The sequence below is a fragment of the Lagopus muta genome, chromosome 2, assembly GCF_023343835.1.
Source record: "Lagopus muta isolate bLagMut1 chromosome 2, bLagMut1 primary, whole genome shotgun sequence".
In the NCBI taxonomy this organism is placed as follows: domain Eukaryota; kingdom Metazoa; phylum Chordata; class Aves; order Galliformes; family Phasianidae; genus Lagopus; species Lagopus muta.
This window is the reverse complement of record NC_064434.1, coordinates 23,418,607-23,443,042: the sequence shown is the minus strand read 5'-3', so window position 1 is coordinate 23,443,042 and position 24,436 is coordinate 23,418,607. Positions and strand designations below refer to the sequence as shown.

The window sequence follows — 24,436 nt, the reverse complement described above, 5'->3', positions numbered from 1 at the left end:
GCAAGGAGTTTTATATTTAGCACATACTGGCATGCATCATTCTGTGCCACTGCATAGAAAGAAAAACAAATGAATTCCTCTCCTGAAAAAGGCAGAATTTATTGCATTACCTTCTGTGTCCCAGTTTCTAACACAAACAGGATCTGTGCTCAGAAGTTAAAGCTAGAGAACTGTCAGTTTAGTTTTGTATTCTTTCTCATTGCTGTTAAGTAACCACTTGAAGGTAGCAGATCATTAATTCTTTTTATGAAGCTTCACAACACAGTTAAACTGTGTCTAAGATAACAATCATTTGTAAGGTTAACATCTACTAAATCGTTTCTTAATGTGTGTTAGCCAACTTAAAGTTTAGCTAGGCTAATATTTAGTCTCCAAGAAGAAAAGGAAAGAAAGAAATCATAAAAACATAATGTATATTGTGTTCTATGTACCAATATGTATGATATTGATTGTTCTAATGCTGTGCCAAAGTACAACATTAAGTCAGTGACAGAAAGACTCTGAAGCTTTTCTAATCTGCATAATATTTCTCACCCCCAAAATTGTTATTTCACTGTTATTCCAACCAGAAAATTAATGTAGTGAGACTTGTAGCCAATGTATTGACAGTATAAAATATCGCCCACAACCAGATAAAACAACTTGCACATGCAATCTGTGTTTCAATTTTGATTAAAAACCTACAGATATAATAAACCTTGGTGAAATCCATGGTATTATAGCAGAGATATGGTTAAGATTTGCTGCAAGTTAGCATTTTAATTTAAGATTTTAAATTAATTATTCTTTAAAGTAACATCTGTTACTCACGTAGCTGACTGAAGCAGGATGTGCTGTGAAGCATGTGATGGAAGAGCTTGCACAGCGACTGTTCTGCCGGTGGTGAATTCTGACAGGTGCACTCCACACGTAGCATTGTGCCCCAGTTGCCGATGTAGGCTGCTTTGCAATCAGCGTTTGCAGAACAGGGCATGTCATCTTTAATTAAAGTTTCAAGACAAGCTTCATCATCATAGCACTCTTTGGTCACATGTCTCCAACATTTGTCCCAAAAAGCTTTGTATTTTTTCCTGGCAGAAAAAAAAGAAGTGTACAGTGATGGTTTTGAAACTGTGATTTCACAAAAAGAAAGTTAAGGATGATCATAAAAAGAGAGTGTATTCTTGAAGTGCCATGTAAGCTTTAAAAATCAAAATATTCAGTAGGTGGCATAAATTCTGCTCTGATTTGATTGCACCTTGTTTGTTTCAGTGAAATTGCAAAATTGTAACTTGAAATTACACCATTACTCAAAAAGTTTTTTGAAACAATCAGCTGTACCCCAAACCAGCATCTGTGTAGTCTTTCCAAGGGTCCAGCAGAAATCTTTGTGAATGCCAGCAGTCCCACATCCTCAGGGACAGTAGGTGGAGGAATAAGACCGCTCACCACCATGAAAACGGAAGAGGCACCTTTCTATGGGATGAGATTGTTGGGCAGCATGATAAGAAAAATGAATATTGAGTTTAATTGAAATAAAATAATCTGCATACAGTGCTAAAAGCCAACCAACTAACCAAAAATTCCAGATAGAACGCTAACAAAATACAAAATGACCAAGGATATGGAGAAGGAATTTCATTGCAGATACTTGCCCTTAAAAATTAATTGACAGTGAAGAGATGTTACGTGAGGAATTGTTTCTAACTCTATGGACTTAAATTATTTTAGTTTATTTGCTCTTAGAGTAGAATAAAATTAATATTTAGTGCTTTTGGTATGACCAAAGAGAAGACTTACTAAAGATTAATTAAGTAATCTGTAGATATTGGCTGGAAACCAGTTTATCACTTATATTAAATCTTGGCAGACAAGAAAGGTAAAATGTTGTTATGTAGTGTACTGTAGTATCTTAAAATATTCTTTCATTAATCATAACATTAGGCTGTTAATTTACTACTGCTATTGTGTAATTGTTACAAGCAAGTCACGTAGAAAAATGTTCTTGGACCTTATTGTAAATATTTTTATTACACCAGCAAAGGTTTCAAAGCAGATGCCACCTCTGTGCTAATGGAATTATTTTTGTTCACCTTCAGATTTACAGATATGGCTAGCTATAATTCACAAACTAATTTAGCTAATTATGTCCACTTATTGTCAGTGCCAGGAAACATTAATGCTCCCAAAATAATGGGTAATTCAGCAAGTCTCCATTATGGTATTGCATGTGTACACATGTACATGCACAGACTTACATTCGTAGCCCAGTTCTTCCTGACATAAAAAAGGGCATTTCCCACTGACGTCAATCTGAGTAGCCTGCTCTGAACTGAAAGTGTCTCTTGGTCTCCTGCATTGTTTACTGAGAGTAAAATTATGCACAGCTTTGAAGGGAAATTGAGGTGTAATCCACAAGAGAACCAGTGACTACACTGAAAACCAATGTGAGCCAACTGGCCATCCCCAAAAGGTGTCCATTAAATAGAAGAGAGAGTATGGGCTAATCCTGTTGCATATTTTCTGAACTAAAATAAAATCTGAAAACTGTTCCTCCTCATGACTTTGGTGGTCTGTGTATTGTTCCAGGGCAGCTTTTTTTCATGTTCATTTGAGAATAAAAGAATAATATGAAAGTTTTACAAAGGGCCAAGTTAGTCTAACAGCAGTTGGATCTGAAGGATGAGATGCTAAGGTGGAAGAGGTAATTACTTTAACCAAACTTCTCCCAGTCTGCTGCATAATTTGTGTAAACTGCTAGGGGGCAAAGGAGCAGACTGGCAGGTGTTATCTGAAGAAAGTGGTAATGAAAATACTATACAGAATAGTTTGTCCAGCCAAAATGGTGTTAAGAGTCATGAAACAGGCACAAGAAAAGGCCACTGATGATCCAAGACCTGTCTGAAAATGAATGTTTGTGGTTTGCTTGTGGGATTACTTATTGAATTACCAGTTTCAATGCAGACATCTATGATAGATGTCCAAATGGAACCTGCTGCTTTGTAGTCTCTTTTCAGACTAGACTTCAATGAATTGCTGTCTGTGCCAAGGGATAGATAACCTAACTTTTTTGACTGGGTAATTGGGTAAATTATCCTAATCAAACCTATTAATGTGCCATATGTAGCCTAGTAAAATGTTCTCTGCCCACATCTGATTTTAAATATTCACTGCAGTTCTTACACACGATGATTTAAAGATCCCCTCTATTTGAGTTTGTGTGAAGAGGGTCTCTAGATGCCTATAGTTATCATGCAAGAGTAAGTCAAAGAGGAGAAAAGCACCTGGTGGGAAGGTGGTGTGTAAAAAATGTATCCTAAAACTGATAACTAAGATGTAAAGATCAAAGATTAAAGGCGGTAATTCTCTGCTGTTTGTATCCATAAAGTATGACTTTTTGAAATGTCAAGCACAAGAGATGATATAGAATAGATACAGTGCTGAAAATCATTTTGTTATAGATGAGAAATACAAAAATTATTTGATCAAGTCACTATTCACAGGCACACAACTGGCCAAGATTAGGAAAAGTAATCATTCTTCTAGTTACCTGCACAATTCATCTTCCTCACACATGTGAATTACACTTAGACATGATGGGAGTGGAGCTGAAGTAATTGCACAGGGCTTGCCATGAAGAAGTTCTTTGGCACTGTGGCAGGATTCATCAGGCTGGACGCAGTCACAAAATGTCATCATTTGGGCGACTTCAGAAGGCATGTTGTGATAGAAGAACCTCATGGCCGCTTGGCATTCTTCCATGTTGCACTTCTTATTTACTGAACAGACCTTAAGGTACAGGGACAACTGTTTGTTACATACTTCATCTTCAACACAGTCCATGTTCACATCCAAACAGGATCTGTTTGCTGTGTATGCTAAAAAGAATAATGATTTTTAAAATGAAACTACAAGAAAATCTTACTCACGTGATGATTGGCAGTCAACCTGCCTGCATTATTCCCATTAAAAACAAGTTAGTCTTCCCAAAACTCTTAGCCAGCTTTTCCAACACTGTCTCTTCTAAGCTCATTTTGTTGTCCTCATATTCTACCCTTGCACTGCTTGCCTCTCACATGCAATCCCCTTGTAACTTGTTGCCCTACCAGATAATTGAGTAAGAAGAAAGTGAGAAATGGCAAGATGGAAATTTCTTTGGAGTATCCCATAGCTTCCAAGAGCTACTACTGGATTCTTAAAAACACTGACATCTCCACTATGACATTTTAAAATCTAGTTCAGGTAATTGTAGGCTGTGCTATAAGCCTTCCAAAACTATATAGCTATTTCTAACTCCAAAAGGGCTATGGGATAAGTTTTGCCTCGATAAATATAACAGAAACAGGACTGTTACCTATCATTTTTGGATTCTCATCTATCCAGTTGTTTAACTAAAATATTCAGGGTTCTACTGACTCCTTGCTCTTCAGTAATCTGAATGAAAACTATTCATTTTAATCTGGAGATACAATGCACATTATGTGAGAACAGAGATAAAATGGGTTTCTAGGATCCAGAAATAAATGCATACCTTGCTTGGAGAGAGATGATAAACTCCATTGTAGCTTTGTTTCCATACTAATATTGTCTAAAACAGAAAGATATGGATATACATATATGAGCAGTGTTGATAAATCATGCTGCAGCTTAGTTTTCAGCTTTAAAGCATTGTGTTTTGCTGAAGTAGTGCTGGTAAAAATAAACAAGAATAAAATAGATCAGCTCAGTGATCAGTCAGGAATTGTCAGCTTTTAACAAACTTTAGCAGCACTGTGACATGTATTTATAGACTTTGGGGTGAAAGCACATTTTCAAAATGGCTGTTGATACATAATTATACATTCATGTGAAATGAAGGAGAGTTTGTAGAGATGCTCAACTCAGAATAAAATCAGGGTTATTGTGAATAAATAAGGCCAGTGGCCTTAACGCATTCATCTGTATACACATTTTTTAAAACTCAGAAGGCTTGTTGCAGTATGAAGTCAATGCAGGCAGAGAATTCTTATTTTTACTTTTGAAAAATGCAAAATGAAACTTTTGAAAAATGTAAAATGAAACCTTTTTCTTTTTTTTCAGCTATAGTGTAGTGCTAAAAGAGACTGATGAGGGTCAGGAGTAACCAAATTAACCAACTGAAGGAAAATAGTGTTTTCACTCAGGCTTTCAGATTATTCATTTGCATTTAAATAAGCCTCTCAAAACTATCCTGTTTCCAATGGTAAACTGCAATGGTTTAAGAATTTGTTTTTTCCAGAGACGCACGCATGTATGAAAGGGTTCTGAGTTCTGGAATAGCACCAACCTATGTCAGTGTTCTGATTTTTATCATGATCATCACCATTATCATCATCTTCATCACCATTTTCACTAGCTACTGAATCTTGGTTCCCTTGAGAATACTGCAAACAAGGGTTGCTAAATATTCCCTTCCATATTCTAAGGCATCTCCTTTGTAGTGGCTCCGAGCACTTGCACTCTCCCAGCACTGTTTTCCTCAGTTCTTTCCATGCTGACAAACACTCCTGGCTGCCCATCCTACATTTTGCTGCCTCTGCCTGGCACGCTTGCTGGAAGCTCCTATACACTGAAGAGCAGTACAGATCCTCTTGACAGAATCTTTTCGCAGTGGTGCAATCCTTCTCTGATTCATCGGGGTGTCTCTGGCTTTGGGGCTTTCTGTGCTGCCTAAAACTCAGCTCAGCATTTGATCTTGATGAACTTTCCATGCTCTCTGTGCAAACAGAAAAAAAAGACAGACATTGAACAGAAGTTGCAACGTCAGCTCACAACAAATTTCAGAAAAGTGGATGAAATGGTCCTAATTGTGACATGACTAAATTCTGCTGTATGTATATATACATAATAGTTTCAGATATCTTTTTCATTCCTGGTATCTGTATAATGTATAGTCTAGTTCAGCAATTCAGTTGCCAAATGCCACTCACTGCAATTACAATATAAAGGGATTAATGTCAAATAATTTTAGCCATCTACAGATTGGACATATGGTGGATTATCATTTTAATGGAGAGGAGAGGAGAGGAGAGGAGAGGAGAGGAGAGGAGAGGAGAGGAGAGGAGAGGAGAGGAGAGGAGAGGAGAGGAGAGGAGAGGAGAGGAGAGGAGAGGAGAGGAGAGGAGAGGAGAGGAGAGGAGAGGAGAGGAGAGGAGAGGAGAGCCCTTTTCCCCCTCCCTCTCCAAAAAAATTAAAAAAAAATTAAACAAAGATAATTCTTTTGCTAAAAGCAAAATCAAGTGGTCCAATGACATGAACAGCAGATTTTAGCTTCCCACACTTCATGCTTCAGGTCAGGATGTTATTTCCTCTGGAATAAAGATATATATCCTACTAGTCTGTGTGTGATAAACACTCATTGATGTCAGCAGGGAGTGATGGATCAGATGAATCAGACCAGGGAATCAACCTCAGGGCTTACTTTCCAGACTCTTGTTCTCTGGCTGATTTTACTGCTCTCATGTCAGATTTACTATCATTAAATTGGGTGAGGAGCTGCCAGTCTGACATGCACCAAGTATTTCTCAGTTATAGAACGTATTTTCTAGTTCTCAGAACAGCATAAAACAAGTTAGAAGGAGCTGGGACCCTTATTTACAATGGAATTCTAAAGAGGAAGCTTTCTATGTATTAAGAACTGCTTTATTGTACAGCTAATTGTGAAGGCAGTCACAGTGTCCCCCATACCAAGTAAATGCAATGAAGATGCAAAGTGACTCAACAGCACGATGGGGCAAGCCACTCACTCTCACTCCCATTCACAAGGGCTTGATGTGAGTAACAGGGATCCAAGGCAATGAGGAGACCTCAGCACACCCAGTGTTTTCACTCTTGCTTCCCATTGCATGGAAGAAGGGTTTGCAAGACCATTTGAATTCCTCACATGCCTTTTACTAATTTTATTTATTTTAAAGCATTGCTTTCATGTGCATGCTAGAATGTTAATATCATAGAAAAGACAAAACGTAACTAAATTGAGGGGGGTAAATTGTAAGGTTTGAGAAATGCACAAATAAACTTGAATCTAGTTAAAATGAGGGTTGCAGAGTTATATTTTAATTTTACTTCTTCACAACTAAAACTTCCCGTTTAACTACTACCTTTGTCACCACTGCATCGATTCCCGAGTATAGCTGTGATGCTGCAGGGACCATCTGTAGTGCAGACACAGTTTTTAAAATCTGGATATTTGTCAGCCAGAGCCCGGATGATTCTATTACAGCCAATAGCATCTTCTGCCTTGCATCTATTACCTGGAACTCACAGTTAAAATTATAATGCTGTTAATGCTTATGAACACTTAAGGGATATGGTTACATAAAACAATTCAATTGAAGCACAGAAATAATATGTTTTGCCACAAGAAGATGGCTCAAACCTCATTTTCCTTGAAAACCTGACATAATTTACAAATTTTAAATAATATTTAGAACAATGTAATAAAGATGTAGGCACAATATTTCCTTCTTGTATTCGGCCTGACCTGCTGCCAGAATGTCTGTTTCTGCTCTCTCTTCCAAGGTACATGAAATGTTAAAATGATTACTTTTGACAGGAATTGAACAGAATTAGTGCACTTTTGGCTTAAAGAGTTCATTTAAGGGACCATGTTCACAGTGAGGTAAGCCAGCACACATCACTGTGCTGGAGGTTGGTGGTGGAAATACCTGCAGGGGAGGGGAGTAGAGGAGGAACGTAGCTGCGATCAGAGGCCACTCAGCAGCATGAGACAAAATAAATCAGTTAGCCCTCTGCTTTATGGTCTAAATGGTTTTACGAGTGCGTCCATTTTTGCTTGAGAAAGTTTCAAGTTGGTTAAGAAAGTTATACAGGAAACAATTTATTACCATTTTTAAAAAGCTTTATAATGTGAAAGCCATGTTCTGCCTTGTGAAAGTAGGCACGCAGCTCCCTAGACCAGCACATTCCCCTCTCTTTGCTGCATGAGTTATCTCGCCGTATTAGGGTAAGGCATACATATATGGGGCTCACAAGATTCAGACTGGTCATGGGGCAGCATGAAGATCTGTTTTAACCTACAAACTGCCTACGGCTCCTGTCTGTGCCCTGTTAGCAGTGGTGCCTGCCTTGCTGCCTTGCTGCTTTTCAGGCGAGCGGTGCCTTCTGTCACCACTGCTGCTGACAACTATAATGTGATTACAGTTTTAATGTCATTTACAGGTTGCTGACATGAATGGCAGCGGAAAGCAGCTGAGATGAAGGCCTGCAAGAGGAAGGAGTGCCTGAAGGAATGAGAATTAACTGCACAATAGTGTACACACCCATTTTACCAATCCTGAATCCTTTTTCAAATGGTGCCTGCACTGTACTTTCTCCGTTTCCATCACTGACTATGGAGGGTTTGGGGATCCACGAAGATGTGCACTGCTCCAGGGGTATGTTGTATTCTATCGCAGATTACAGCTCCCATCCTCTGCTTCCACTTCATCTCTTGTCTCAGTAAAGTCATGGTGCCTTGGCTTACCTCGATATCTCCATCCCATCTCAACTTGCCTTCTGCACTTTCAGCAGCAGTGTAACCCCCATCCCTGGAGTCTTTCAAGGCCAGGTTGGATGGGCCTTGGGCAGCCTGATATAGTGAGTAGCAACTCTGTGCATGGCAGGTGGTTGGAAATGGATAGGCTTTAAGGTCCCTTCCAACTCAAACCAGTCTCTGAGTATGATTCTGTGATTCTATGATTCTATGATTCTATGATTCTATGATTTTATGATGTAGAGAAAGACATGGCCTTTAGCTCTCATATTTCTTTCTCTTCTTAGTAGCCAAGGAACTCAGGAAGTCTAATGGGAGCTATGAAGGTCACTTTCTGACAGTAAAGACAGGGAGGAAAGTACATGGTGACATGGGGACTATGGAGATCCACTGAGGCAGGTGGGAGGATATTCTACTTTGTGAACTGAGAAAGGGAAAATAAAAGAATTTCAGGATACAACTTCAGGAGGACAAAATTCAGTTGTAGATAAACAACAGCAAAGATCAGCTTGTGTAAGAAGTGGTTAATTTACAAAATTTTGACTGTTTTCCTGATGGGCTTACAGATACTTCCAGGATGGAGTTGGGAAGAGATAAGAAAAAAAGAAACTCAAATCCCAGTATATTTCATGCAGGCTTCCCAGCCTCACTTGGCTCATTCAAGTTGATGGCACCAGCCACACTTCCATCACTGTGTCCTACAAACACACTGCTGAATTAGAGCAGCAGTGGGTAGGATGTAGGTTATGGGGTTATGAACTTACAAAGAGCATCAACAGAATCAGGAAGCATATCAGATTTACCCCTTGCCTGGCCTCTTGAAAGCTGTGTAGAAAGAACCTATTATCAGCGCTGGTCTGTTTGTACTCTCTGTTGATTCAGCTGTGATGAACAGCAGAAAATATTTTATTGCTGGTTTTCAATTATTTCGCTTTATCATTCATTAGTTCTAGGTAATAAATTTCAGCTTATACAAATGCTACCAAGGCATTTACAAAAAAAAAAAATTTCTGACCTAATGCTTGGCAATCATTCTTCATTATCTGATTGATTTATATGTATGTAATTTATGTACATGTGAGCACAGATAGAAGTGTGACAGAAAAGAAGCTTACAGTTCCAGGGTGATAATCTTTCTACTTGCACAGTCAGCTCTTCAGTCATCTCAGTGGTAATTGCATCAGAAGGAAAGCATGGGGTTTTTCCCCTCTAGCACTGGTGAAGCACATCTCAAGTACTGTGTCCCCCATACTGGATTCCTGAATATAGGAGGAACATGGGCATACTCAAGTGTGTCCTGCAAAGTTCCACGAATGATGAAGGGATTGGAGCCTAACCAAGAGAGTCTGAGAGAGATGGGATTGTTTAGCTGGGAGGACATAAAGCTCAGGGGCATACTGATTACACACATATTCATGCATATAAATACCTGATGAGAGGAAGATGAATCAGTCAGGCCCAATCCAGTGACAGAACAAAAGGCACAAACAGAAATGCAAGAAATTCCACTTAAAGATCAGGAAAAAACTTTTTTTTACTATGGGGGTGGTGAAACAGAAGAAGAGGTTGCCCAGGAAGATTGCAGAGGTCCATATTTGGAGATATTAAAAATCCAACTGGACACACTCCTGGAAGACAACTTATAATCAACACTACTTGACCAAGGGTCTTGCTCTAGATCTGCAGAGAACCTTTCCAGTCTCAGTGATTCTGTTATTCTAAGTAAACTCAGTAAAAAAGTATGCTCAGTGAAATAAAAAGAAGGAAAAAAAAAAAAAAAACACAACAAAACCAAACCTTAAAAATCTTCATTCTGCAATGGTGAAACATTTTTGATATTTTCAAAGCAAAAATTTTGGATTCAAAATTTTCAGAATGAAAAGCGAATATTTTAATCTTTTCCATCTCATGGACATTTTGATCCCCCTTTTTTTTTTCACAATATCAGGGCATGGAAAAGAAATTAGAAGAAGGGTTTGTCTCAGAAGACTATAAGTTGAGATTCTGAAAAAGTTTTTGTAGTAGAGAAGCAGTGATGGGCAGTGTGACTGAGAAAGGAGTCACTTAGGCTGAGTGTCCCCAGTCCTGCTCTGGAGAGTAATAAATGAAGGTCATGATAATGCATGTATTTAACTTGGAGGTTGTCTCCTGAGTGACTGAACTGCTGAACTTGTAACACAGAACAGGAGCATGATTATCATTTGTAGTTAGGTTTTCATAAAGAAAAAGCAATATTTACCCCGTTGCCTATTGTCTCCAACTGACATCTTTGTGCTCAACACTGAAGGGACTCTTTCCATTCACACAGCTCACCCTTTAAGTTTTTTCTCTTGCACAGGTGGAGTTCTCTTAACAGGTAGTATAATGTTCTCAGCAGTAATGCTGTTGTTTAAGTTTTTCTGTTGCTGTTGCAGTGGGCTCTCTTTGAGGTACCATCAGTGTCTGACTTTGGGTTCATACCCTCTGAGGTCATGGCACATACTATACACATTTAGAATAATTTGTCCTAGACATAATTTGAGTGTTCTGCAACACCAAAGAGTTCTTGCCAAAAGCTATTATCATAAGGAAATCTACAAATGCAAAACCAAACAAGCAATCATGGGAAGAGTTTAATTTTAGAAGGGTTCTCTGGCACAGTTATATGCCATTAATATCAGTGAATAAATACACAGGAGAATAAGTGAGGGAAATAGTATAACATGGGAACATGCAACAAATCTAAGGGGGATTCCAGAGAACTGATCATGCTGGTTCACCTCACCTGGCTGTGGTGAAAGCTACAGCGCAAATCCTGACCTTTATGTCAAGTAGCCTTGGTGCTAATGCCTTTGTGAATGACGTGAAAGATGCAAATTCATCTTCTAATTTGAGGAAGAAGTTTGGGTCTAGACAGTTCATCTTTAGCTCACTGTCTTGATCCTGAAAGTACAGCATATTCCAATACTTTTCTTCAAATACCAATTTTTGAAACTCATAAAATATTTAAAAACTCAACAGAGCACAAGCTGAAACCCAGTTCCTCTGGGGACTCTTGTAGCCATTAGGATATCATGTATTTTTCATTTACTCTCTCTGTTCTTAAAAGTACTTGGCCATTCTGTACGAAGCAGATTTGTATCTGGAACAGGACACACTAAGAAGGAACTCACAGATGACTTCCTGCCCTAATTATTTTAAATATTGCCTGTGACATGGGACACCTGAGTGCAAATCTCTGCAACAAATCAGACAGCAGGAGCATTCAAGTAGCTCACACTGCAGGTGTGAAGTCAGTGTCTTCTTCTGCCTGGTGTGCCACACAGACCAAACATGAGGCTGGCCTCTGAAGTTGCAACAAACAGAGGGACATTCATTTCATGAACTCTGCTTCATTTGAAGCTCTTAACGGATCATGGCATCAGGAGATGGCTGATTTTGTTCAGGATGTGTCCATACAAGGAGAAGGAGCATTCCCATGGTGATTCAAATACTTTGGTAATTCCCAGAAATCGAGAACCTACCTTATAGAATTAAGTTACTAGAAATGGCAGTTAAATATCTAAATCCTTTTGGCTGAATTTATGAATAAGACCAAGGCACAGGCTAGGCTAATGGCAAGTGTCTGTGCCTAGACTGCTGCATTTTAGTATCGTACCTGTAATGGATTGAGTCAGCTACGTGGTGAGGATAGTATGGACAACATAGCATAAAGGCAACAAAGCTGTGAGGTCTTGAACATAAGTCTTACAGGGAGCAGCTGAGAGAACTAGCACAGGGGAGACCTTATAGCTCTTTACAAATATCCGAAAGGACGCTGCGGCAAGGTGGGGGTCAGCCTCTTCTCCCACATAAACAGAGATAGGATGAGACGGAATGGCTTCAAGTTGTGCCAGGGGAGATTCAGGTTGGATGTTAAGAAAAATTTCTTCTCACTGGAATGGGCTGCCCAAGCAGTGGCTATGTCACTATCCCTGGAGGTGCTCATTTAGGAGGAAGTTTTTGACGCAGAGAGTGGTGACACAGTGGAACAGGTTGCCCAAGGAGGCTGTGGATGCCCCATCCCTGGAGGCTTTCAAAACCAGGCTGGATGTGGCTCTGGGCGGCCTGGTCTGGTGGTTGGCGACCCTGCACACAGTAGGAGGTTGAAACCAGATGATCATTATGGTCCATTTCAACCCAGGCCATTCTATGATTCTCCGGTTCATTCTATGAATCCATGAAACTAAGGGATGTGGTTTAGTCAGGAAATATTGGTGATAAGGGAATGATTGGGCTAGATAATCTTGGAGGTCTTTTCTAACCTTGGTGGTTCTATGATTCTATGATCTAGAATCACTCCTGAGAGGGATTTTTTTTACAGTCAGCACTAAATTTAGCTGTATGGGTCCATGCTGTCCCATAACACTTGAATTCAGAGTGCTGTCCCATAACGCTTGAATTCAGGGCCAGAAAACAGCCCCTGCACCATTTTATTTTTGTGTACAGACGTAGTTTTTGGTGAATCAAGGCTCTTGACGTTTATCAGCACACAGAAGAAACATTACTAGGTCATCTTAATGACACTGCCATGCTGTTTTGCCACTGTTTTTCTCCCTTCTGTATTCACATCATCTCGTAAGTGAATACTTAATAGTTAATGATGAGCTCTTTAAACCTTTACATAAAAATTTAGATTACGAAAAAGGGAGAGGTGGTGACTGATACCTAAGTACTTCTACATGGTTTGTTCAAGAAGATAATAGGTCTATGGAGAAAGCAACATCTTCTACAACTGAGATTAAGATGAGTTTTAGATCAGACATATACCTGGTTTTCTCCCACTTACAACATAATTATATTTCACTAGGAAGTGATGGAAATGATGCACCAAACACTGGAATTGCAGTAAAGAGAGAGAGACTGATTTTTGGTTTCTTTTATGTAAGAATCTGTTCAACAATTCAAGGAGGATTAGTCATATCCATAACCTGCAATTTAGTATACCATCACTCCCTGGAAGTGAATCACTCAGACATATGGGTACTATTCACTGAAAAAAGACAATATACCTTCCTACATAACAACTTTCTTTGAGGAATGCTTTATTTAATTTGCTTCTTACTATAATACAGTATTAAAAATTAGCAGACTACTCCATTGTTTTGGCTATGGTATGAAATCAACTTTGAATTACAGAGAAAAAGGCTGAAATCTTATTCTAGTTACATGCTGGAAAATGTTTATCATAATCCTACAGGAGAATAATTTCCTCTGAATTCAGATTTGCTGAGTTGGCTCGGACTCTGACATTGCTTATATTTTGGAAATTACATTTACCATCTTATGTAAGGGACATCATCACTGTTAGTAGCAATAGATAGTATCGGCTACCGTCAAGGATTTCAGACATCAACTGTCTGCTGATGCCATTTGCTCTTTGGAATCTCACTGATTTCAGTCTTTTACCACAGCAATATTATGGCTCACTAACAACTCAGTCATTCAAAAATGACAAAGTATATAACATAAAGAATTACCTGAAATATTGCAGACATCCTCAACAATAGTCCAGATGCTCTCACACCCATTTGCAACATTCATACATTGTTTACTGAAGTGCGGGCAATCAGTAGTCTGGGCAGTAGATACACTTGTGAAGTACATGAGCAGCACTGTAAAACAGAATATAATGACTATTTAACACAAGTATTGTCTTTTCTCATTAGCACTTAGATTATAACAATACAATTTACTGTATTTTATCTATAAAGTGATCTAGTAATTTACTTTTTATTAGAACAAAGGTTTTCCTCAGTTTTACAGCTGAAAACTCCAAAATTTTCAAACTTGCAGTGTGGCTTCTTTCAAATTGCTTTTATCCCAGTATTATGACATTAGCTATAGCTATGTATGACATCTGTGTACAGATATATAGAAATGACTGGAGTTCTGAGAGCCACAATAAAGTGCAGAAAGGAAGATTATGACATTCAGAGAATGTATCACTTTATTTGATTGCAGTTTAATGAAACTGCAGGGTACATAGGAATTCCTATGAATAGAAGATACAAAAGAGATCTGACAGCTCTACAAGTGTTAGATAATAGACTTTTATTCAATCTCTTTGATTTTATTTTGCAAATCATCATCATGAAAGCAATCCCCACATTTTTTATCTATTTCCCTGAGTGCACTGAACCTAAAGGCAGTGTTCATTGCATTAGAAAGTTTGAAAACTTATGAAAGACTGATAGAAAGTTTTCAAGGTAAAGAATTTTAAATCAGCACCATCTCTGGCTTATCTGTAGAAAATAAGATTGCTTTGCTCTGAGAAGACAAACCAGATGGGGGTTAGTTCTTTCATCAACATTTCCATGGTAACACAACCTCTAATTTGTAACCATGTATATTTGATGTAAAATTAAGTTTCAGACACTTATTTAAGGTTTTATCAAACTTGCTGCTGAACATTTTCTGGGATTTTGCTTTGGTTATTGGGCAGCACCATTTTTTATGACATTCAGGCAAATTCATGTGGAATTTGAGGAGTTTCCATCTCTCTTCAAATCCTTAAATATGAACTGTAGGAGAGATGAACTATTCTCTTTGTGTTTGTCAGGCCATTATTCAGATAAATTAAGTGTTTCAAATGATGCATTTGAGAAACAAAAAAACAAATATAGCTCTTAATAATCTCAAAGAGCTCCTACTACTTAGAAGTGATGCTATCCCTTCTGTAAATGATGTTTAGCTTGATATAATGATAGGGATCACTTCGTGGAGACACACTGATAAGGATGCTGTAACATTTAATACTTTATATCTAACAGGTGCAATAGCATTTAGTGTGCTGCAGAGACACAGAAGAGGCCACATGTGCTCATCATAAGACAGTGAAGTTGGTGCTTATCCTTTCCCACTTGTCCATAATCCTCCCATTTCTCAGATCTATGCTGAGCTGGTTGTGAGATCAATCATTTTAAGCCTGGAACAGTCATGCAGGCTGCTTCTCTTAATCAGCCTAGAAGACTGATAGAAGCAACTTCTGCAGTCAACACTGAAAAATGTCAAACTGGCTCACCCAAAGGAATAAGTTTTGGCTCATTATCACAAAAGGCAATTCTTGGGGTTGTTCATAAATGATTATTTCTAAATGTGAAGTTACTCACTGTTTATTTAGATGACAGAAAATGCAGCTATATGGTATAATGCTGGACAGGTGAAAATGACTTGCATATATAAGGCAATGAAAAATTATGTACCCAGGAACTTTTTAAGAAAGGACGCTTTGCTGGGTGATCATCTAAATATGCTTTAGGTACTGATACAATGGGAAATATACATCTTCAGCTAGGATCTGCAGCACAAAAGACTCTATTAAAGAGTATTCCTGTTAAGAAAGCATTTCAGTACCTGTAGCTAAAAATGAATAGTTAAACTGGGGATTAATTAAAAAGCTCATTAGCAACTTTGTTAGGATTATTTCAGAGTGCATGTATTTTGAACCCAACTGGAAACTGTGCAAAATGGAAGAGATGTTTTTGTAAAATAATCTGTAGCCTAATTTGTGAGTGAGGCTAATTCAGTCCTAAAAAAAGGACTTCTCCAGATATAATGATACACTGCGATCTTTTATATCTTCAGCAGCACACAGAGGGCATGCAGTGTCAAGTCGACACAAAGCAGACTGGTCTGATTTCAGACTCCAATACACTTCAGTTTAAGCACAATTGCATGAACTGATAGCCATTACTTTAATCACTCTCTTTATTTATTTAGTGTTTGGAGTACTCAAAACTGGTTTGCTATTAGGAAAGTTCAGGGCATCTAAAAAATATTTTGAGCTAAAACTTTTAGAGTGATATAGTTTGACACAAAGGCACTTAAATTTAGACTTCTACAGTAATCTCTTTTTGTACAAGTGTAAAGATGTGGTTGTTTTTTGTTTTTATTTGTTTGTTTTGCTTCGATTTTTTTTGTTTGTTTGTTTTTTGTTTTAAGAACTTGATGTCTAAAAAGGAAGGGGGAATATGGACATTGTAGCACCTTCATTGTTTAGATTAGGCACAGGGGAATTACAGTCTTTCTTTCAAGACTGAAGAATGATTATCTGCTAGATAATAATGAACAGGAAGCTAAGATTTCTCGAGCTGGGTCTTCTTAACCAGCAGCAAGAATAGATAGATAGCAAGCTCCAAAGGAGAAAAACAAACAGTAGTTGTTATCAGGAGTTGCAAATGTGAAAAAGGACAGCTTTATTCTAATAAAATCCCAGGCAGAACTCCCTATAGAATGTTTTTAACAGTGGACTAGAAGTTTAGAGTAAAGTTTAGAGTAGAGGAGCAGCATATATACAGAATGTACCGAGTGGGAAAAAGAGGGCAGAAAAAATAAAAAGAAAACTTGTCTCATACTCCTTTCTACCAATTCTTTTTCTAACAGCTTTGTTGATTTTCCTATTTTTATCCATTCACCCTCACGGGGAAATGTCAATAATTACCCACATAGCACTGCCAGCACTGAACGCTATCCCACTAGCAAACAAGTGCCTGTTTATTTACAAAAAACATCCCGTTTGCAGATCTCCTCACCAGCTCAACTTCTTATCAGTGCTGGCGGTGCTTCTCTGCCTTTACCTCTGACTCGTTAGCGGACCAGGCTGAAGAAGTCCAAGCCTCAAGGCCTATATAACACACACCGGTACGAGCCCTCTCCAGGTGTACGCTCACACTAGCGTCTCGCCAGTGGAAGGGGCCTCCTGGCGGCGCCGCATCCCCCCGCCGCCCGCGCACTTACCGAAGCAGAGCAGCGCGGCCATGGCCGGCCGTCGGCGGTGCAGCTCCGCGCCGAGCAGCGGCAGGTGCCGTGCGGCGTCTCCCCTTCAGCACCCGGCGCGGGGACAGCGCCCGTCCGGCCCGGCCCGGCCCCCGAGGAAGGCGCAGGGCGGGACGCGGGGGAGCGGGGCCGGGGCCGCGGCAGCGGCGGGGGAGGCAGAGTTGAGAGCCCACCCGGGCAGACTTCGTGCCTTCTTCTTCCCACCTCCTTCGGGCGGGAGCAGCCCAAGCCTCTCCCTACGCCCAGAGCTTCCCTTGCTGCATTTGTTACACCCTTCTCATTTGTCTCCTCGCAGTAGCGGTTGAGCTGGACTGCCTGTAGGTGAGAGGTAGTTCTTAGGCGTTTATCATGCAATTTGGCATTTCTCCTGTGTTCGGCTAGTACTTGATTTCAGGAGGAACAAACAGAGCACGGCTTTCGCTGTTTCCTATAATCTCTTCTGAAATGCCTTTTCAAACATTCAGTTTTGTTTAACTGTTGCCGCATTTGACCATCTTCTGTAAGCACTTTTCAGTGCACTTCAGAAGTGATTTTGGTTATTTTCATCTCAGATGTGGGACTGAATCATGGTCTACTAAAGGGAAAGAGTTACTGTGGACCACATTGGACAGCAGATCAGAGGAACAAACAGTAAGTATATACAGACTAGGAATTTTGCTAAGATACATATTTAAAAGAACACAACCCTTTGCAATACAAATGTCAGAAACTGACTTGACTACTTAAAAGATAAACCAACTATGAATTTTATAATAGGTGATAAGTCAGATAAGTTTGCCTCTGTAGATAAATGAGAGCTAAAGCATGGTTTCACTTTTCCAGTTTAAATACACTTCTGCAAGGAATAAGCTAAGAGAAACATGTTTACATAAATGGGTAATTTTCTTCAATTCCTGAACAACTCTCAGGCAACTTGACAGTTCAGCAACAAAACATATGAGTGAAGTCATGAACCTAAAAACCCAAATCAAACAGAAGTATGAGTAGATAGTACAGACCACAAGATTGATAATGCTGTAAGGGTTCAGATGGAAGGCCCACCCAGCCATGTCCTCCTAGTATACTAGATACTGTGGACAGGTGTAAGACTACAGCCAGTTTAGGGTGGTCCTTCCTGGAATACTCAAATGATAACCATTTGCTGCTTGAAGAACTTCTTGAATTGGAGGACCATGCCACAGCCTTCTCGCCTGTAAACATGTCAAAAATTCCCATGATCTCAGATAAAATTTTTGCATTCACACTCACAAGTAATATCACCTGACACAGGTATCACAAAATCACAGAATTGCAGGGGTTGGAAGGGACCTCAAGAGATCGCTTAGTCCAACCCCCCTGCTGAAGCAGGTTCCCTACAGACAAGCCTTGAATATCTACACAGAAGAAGAACCTGCAACCTTTTTGAGCAACCTATTCCTATGTTCAAAATTTTAGGCCATTACTCCTTGTCCTAATGCTACACACCATCAAGGAGAACCTGGCCTCATCCATTTGTCTCCGACTTCCCTTCAGATATTAATAAACATTAATCAGATCTCCTCCCAGTCTTCTTCCCAGGCTGAATGAACCTGGGTTACTCGGGCTTTTCACATATGGGAGATGATCCAGGCTCTCATCTTTGTGGTCCTCTGCTGGACTTCTTCTAGGAAATCCTGTCTTTTTTGAACTGGTGAGCTCAGAACTGGTTGCAATAGTATAAATGTGGCCTCAGCAGGTCAGAGTAGACGGGAAGGGTCACCTCCACACTATTTCTAATGCATTCCAAGGTACTATTGGCCTTCTTGGCCACAAGGGTACACTGCTGACTTATGGCCAACCTGTTGTCCATCAGGCCCCCCAGGTCTTTCTCTACAGAGCACATTTCCAGTAGGTTATCCCCTAATATGTACTGATGCATGCAGTTATTACTCCCCAGGTGCAAGACTCTACATTTGCTTTTATTAAACCTCAGGTGTGTCTGCCAATCTTCCCAGCTTTGTAACATCAGCAAACTTGCTGAGGGTGGGTTCTATCTCTTCATCCAGGTCACTGATGATGATGTTGAACAAGACTGGACCAAGCACTGACACCTGGGAATCACTGCTAGTTACATGCCTCCAAACAGACTCTGCTCTGCTGATCACTACTCTCTGAGCTCTATCGCTCAGACAGTTCTCAATCCACCTCACTATCCACTCATCTATCCCACATTTTCTAAGTCTCATAACAAAGACGTTGTGCGAGACAGTGTCAAATTCTTTGTTGAAGTCAGGGTACACAGCATCCACTGCTCTTCTCCTATCCAGCCAGTGATGACATCTTAAAAGGCTATCAGGTTGGTCAAGCATGACTTCCCCTTGGTGAATCTATGTTGACTACTCCTGATAATCTTCTTCTCTCGATTGCTTGGAGATGGCATGCAGGACAAGTTGTTCCATTACCTTTCCAGGGATGTAGGTAAGGCTCACTGGCCTAGTTTCCCAGATCCACCTTCTTTCCCTTTTTAAGACTGGAGTGACATTGATTATCCTTCAGTCTACAGGCACCTCTCGCATTTGCCAAGACCTTTCAAAAGTGAGACAGCAGTTCAGCAGTCACCTCTGCCAGTTCTCTCAGCACATGTGGGTACATCCCATGGAAGCCCATGGATTTGTTTGTGTTGATTTTGGATAGATACTCTCTGACCAGATCCTCCTCAACCACAGGAAAGGCTACCTTTAACTTTTTCTCTTACCTCCAGGGTCTGGGATTCCTGAGTGCTAGTCTTATTATTAGAGACTGAAGCAGAAGTGGCATTCAGAATCTCTGCTATTTCAATGTCTCCTGTTACCAAGGCACCCAACTCATTTATTAGGGGAAATCACATTTTCCCTAATCTTCCTTTTATTGTTGACATACTTAAAAAAACCCTTTTTGCTGTTCTTTACCTCCTTTGCAAGGAATACTTCCAAGAGGACCTTAGTCTTCCTTCCTTGTTGCATCCCCACAGGCCCTGACAACATTCCTATATTCTTCCCAGTTTTACAAACTCTTTTTCCACGTTTCATGGATCCTCTTCAGTACGTTCAATTATCACTGTAGGGTTTATCTTCAAAGAAAAATTCAGAAAAAGATATCTAAGTAGTTCTCAAATTGTATAAAATAAAATAAAATGAATAAAGAAATAACAATATCTGCCTCAAAAAATATTTCTTTCAGAAAACCCCACATTTTGGATGCACTTTTTTTTTTTTTTTTTTTTTTTTTTTTTCTCATCAAGATAATAAAGTATTTAACTGGGTAACCATATTTGATGTACTGGCAAGAATCAGTTAACACTGCACCCACCTTTACAATTTCAAACCTTAGATAAGTTTTGATTGTATCACTTGTGTCGGAAAGATATGCCTTTCACTCTGGCTAGAAAAAAAAAGAATTTTGTCAGTGAATAAATTACATCTCATACTGTTCATACTAAAGAATATGAAGTTGTAATTATGAATAAAATAAGTTCTTAGTAGTGTCATAATATTTTGAGGATATGAGTGGAAGTCAGAAAAGAAAACAAAGAGGAGAAAAAAGAATTGTTTTTTTTCTTGCAAAAGAAAAAATTAAGGCCAGATCCTCAATTTCCAGCATGTCAAAGGGTTGCAGGAGTCAAAAATTGCCAGTGGCCTTTACCCCAAGTACACTAAAGCTCCATGGATGTATCAGCTTAATTCACCAAGGAAAAATACTACAATATGTGATAGGAAGCCCCAGGCCAAAGAATTTCTCCCATAAATGAAAAGTAGATGAGTGAGTACTTCATCTGCTAGAGCAATGAAATATCTGCTCTAAAATTCCAGAGAGAAATACTTTATTTTAGTTGTTCAAAAATCAACATTTTCTTGGCACATGAAATTGTTAAATGTTTGTATCATTGGTGTTAAATGGCAGATGAGAGAGAAATTGTGAGAGCAAGCAAAATAACCAGTGTTTTCTATTTTAAGTGTCTTCGAAGATCTTCTGTAGCAGCACTTGCAGACATTATGGACTGAAAGGAATTACCAAAGTTAAAATGTCCAGTTCTTCAGAAGTGCTGATACTTGTTATTCCTAGTGGCCTGAGTAGGAATAGCACCTTTGAACATCATGCAAGTTTTATTTAAGTAGTTACCTTTTAGGCACTCATCTGAAGAATAAGAGACTGGCTATTTAGTGTAACTTTTGAAAATATGTGTGACTTTCAGCACTTTTAATTCTTATCTCAGAAGCATGTCTGTGCTTAGAAAAGTAGTCTGGAATCTCCCAAAATCAATCTGAAATGAAACTTCCTTAATACAGAATTTACTACAAGTGAAACAGCAGAAAAAGAAGTGCAAAGTAATTCCAGAATACCACTAGTGCATAAGTAAGTATTCCTTGTAAATAAGTCATTCATTAATAGAAACAGGATATAAATAAATGAGACTTCTTTCAAATACGTAGAGTTCTTTATATGGTACATTTTAGAACATTCCACAGCATCTAAAATATATAAAAATAAATATCTACAGTATTTACAAAGTATGATACAATCCACTCTTTAAAAAGACTTGTAAAGACATGTTGCTTAGCTCGTACTGAGGTAAGTAGGTTTCCATAAGACTGAGAAGAAGTAGAAGAGGCAGTCGTTTTGCAGGAATCCTTTTGTCCAGTTATTCCAGTCTGTAACACAGCTAAAAACAAATGCCATTCTCAGCTGTTTTGAGCCAAAGTCATCCTTGCTGCAATTCCATTGAGGTAAATTTAGTTACACTAGGGACAAATTTATCCCATTCTGCATTCTCTGTGTTGCCAGTGCATCCTGCAGAAATTCTCACTGCTTCATCTAAATTTGAAGACACGTTCGCCCCTGGTATGTGGAGATGCAGTTCCATTGATTTCAAAGGGCTGAAAGTAGCTGTAATACCTGTAAGATAAGAATTTTAAGATAATTTACTGCTTGTAACAGGTAGTTGGCTGGCTCACCCTGCAACTGGTATTTTCTCTGAAGGGTATAGAGGTGTTGATTTACTAACAAAATAATCTGCCAGAAAACATTTCAAATTTCACTGTAAATGTAAAAGACTTCTTGCCTGAAGCCTTAGGGGATTTTTGATGTATTAAACTTTTAAAAATTTAAATATGTTCAATTTATTAAACATGCATTATTTGGTAAATTGCCCTGTTGTTCCTTATCCATGTGACACTGAACAGCAGAGCACTACAGGTTCCTGTGTCAGTACAAAAGAATGACAAATAATAGACTAAAACATCACCTACAGTCCCATTGCCTTCTGGGTTTCACTGCTGTGATCTTGCTTGCACCATACATATAGAAATGACAACACTAAAGGAGAAGGGCAAATCTGGCTAACCTGGTCACAATATGGAAAGTAGACAGTAGTTAATGACCAACTATCTGCTGCCTGTTTTGGAGAGAGCTGAAAAGCTTTTTAGGCACTGTTGACTGTGTTTAAAGGGTGTCAGTACAGCTAGCAAAGCACTAGTGTCCGTTTAAACATATGAGGTTTACAGGTAGAGATGGGAAGTGTAACATGCTTCTGGACCAGCAACAGTATGCCTAAAAATCAGGAAAAATCTCAATAGGTAGTTTCTGATGCCCGTGTTTATATAACCTAATTGAGCCTAGATCTCTTTTGGTTGCTTAAACATCTAGAGCACTTATTTGTATGTACATATAGGTACTGAATAAAAATCCCATCCTACAATCCTAGAGGAAGAAAGTCCTCTCTTTAATATTGTCATATAGAAGGAATTCATTTCTGGATTTGATTTCCAGCATTTTAGTATAAAGTGCTTTAGACATTGTGGAGTATGCTAATCAGCCTTCAGCTGATGCTCCAGCAAAGCATCCAGCAGAAAATTATTTCTGGGTAATTAACACTGACAGATTGAAATTGAACTAAGTGAGTCACCTGGTGAATCTTCTACAGTAGTGGAAGGCATACACCTTCAGATGTAATTAATTTTGTTCTTTTTAAATACCTGTATTAAGAATTGATTACCTGCCCTTGGACATACTAAGTTCTCTGTTATCAATATATAGCTATATAGTCCTAGCCTAAGTAACTTCTAGACAAACAGTGCTCACATATCTTGGAGGGCAAGGATGAATTCCATCTCTTGTAAAATCCCACTAGAATATAACATATAACATGTATATATATAATAAGAAATACAAAATCATAATTTAGATGTCATTTTCCACTTATTCACAAGACTAGAGAATTGCACAGTCATTTTAGTGTCTACATGAAACTAGCAAAGTTTGAACAAGTTCTGCCTTTTATTTTTAACTGTGCTCATCAACCTGTATTGGAGAAAAATCAAGAGTGGCTTCTCCACTGATTCGGAATACATATAAAAACATATCCAATACAAAAAAGAACATAAAATGTGAGAAGTTCATGCCAATTTCTTATTTGATCAGCTCAACTCACATCAGAACTCTTGGTGAGCAGATCATTTGAAATAGCCAAAGACATTTGGGTATTTCAAGCTACACTTTTTTTTTTTTTTTTGGCTAATACAGGTGTCTGTTACAAAACGTCTTATAACTTCAGCTAGTTAGCTCTAAGTAAAATATATCTGTTTATAAACAGATTGCAACATCACAGAAAATTATTTTCACATCTTCAGCTATCTGTTCTGTGTTTACTTAGGAAATTAAAGGATGCAGAAATCCAAAGAAAATATTTAAATGAAATATTTTTACTCTATGCCTTCTCCAATTGCAGCTCAGACTTTGAAGGAGATTAAATGAAATTTTGATTCATAAATATATTATCACGTTTGCAGCATACTGTGTAAAATATATTTTGTAACTTACTTTTCTTACTGTCAGTTCTTAATTGTGAACACTTTTTCTCATTATACTCAAAGACTGTTCTATGCACAATTAGATTTTACTAGCACAGCATCAAAAGACGTGGGAACAATGTCAGTGGGTAATTAGTGCATTACCATTTGCCGTAAGTGTATTTATGTTGGTCAGTACAACATGTTCTGAATGTTTTGAAACATTGTCAAAATTGCTGATTTGGGTGGTCAGAGATTTTCGACTCTCTGTACTGGCACGACCTCTTGTGAGTCGTTCATCATGGTGACTGTGAATACCAAAGACGCAACAAGAAAACGCTGCTTTAAATTCTTCTCTGAACTTCCC

The 24,436-nt window shown here is 38.7% G+C and overlaps 2 protein-coding genes across 2 annotated transcripts in view; both read right to left on the bottom strand.

Annotated features, from left to right (window-relative positions):
* Nucleotides 1-802: 802 nt before the first annotated feature.
* Nucleotides 803-17,304, bottom strand: GFRAL (GDNF family receptor alpha like). The gene is made up of 7 exons (XM_048934776.1): nt 17,249-17,304; nt 13,990-14,124; nt 7,098-7,250; nt 5,285-5,713; nt 4,511-4,567; nt 3,530-3,857; nt 803-1,070 (listed from the first exon to the last, which is right to left on the bottom strand). Exons 1-7 carry the CDS (start codon nt 17,268-17,270, stop codon nt 803-805), a joined length of 1,392 nt encoding a protein of 463 aa, XP_048790733.1. The 5' UTR covers nt 17,271-17,304.
* A 4,407-nt stretch (nt 17,305-21,711) lies between these two features.
* HCRTR2 (hypocretin receptor 2) overlaps nt 21,712-24,436 on the bottom strand; it is a 32,446-nt gene continuing 29,721 nt past the window's right edge. Inside the window, exons 7-8 of the mRNA XM_048936201.1 lie at nt 24,235-24,435; nt 21,712-22,177 (exon numbers count right to left, since the gene is read on the bottom strand). Coding sequence (XP_048792158.1) covers nt 21,984-22,177; nt 24,235-24,435 — 395 coding nt within the window. The 3' untranslated portion in view covers nt 21,712-21,983. The remainder of the gene's footprint in view (nt 22,178-24,234; nt 24,436) is intronic.

What these genes read in the sequence shown, in the direction of transcription:
- GFRAL (XM_048934776.1), bottom strand. Translation starts at nt 17,270, where the DNA reads ATGGCCGCGCTGCTCTGCTTCG. An exon ending in ATCATCTCTCTCCAAGCAAG is followed by an intron (nt 3,858 to 4,510) that starts GTATGCATTTAT and finishes TATTCTTTTTAG; the next exon opens with CATACACAGCAAACAGATCC. An exon ending in GAGGAAGATGAATTGTGCAG is followed by an intron (nt 1,071 to 3,529) that starts GTAACTAGAAGA and finishes TTTTTCTGCCAG; the next exon opens with GAAAAAATACAAAGCTTTTT.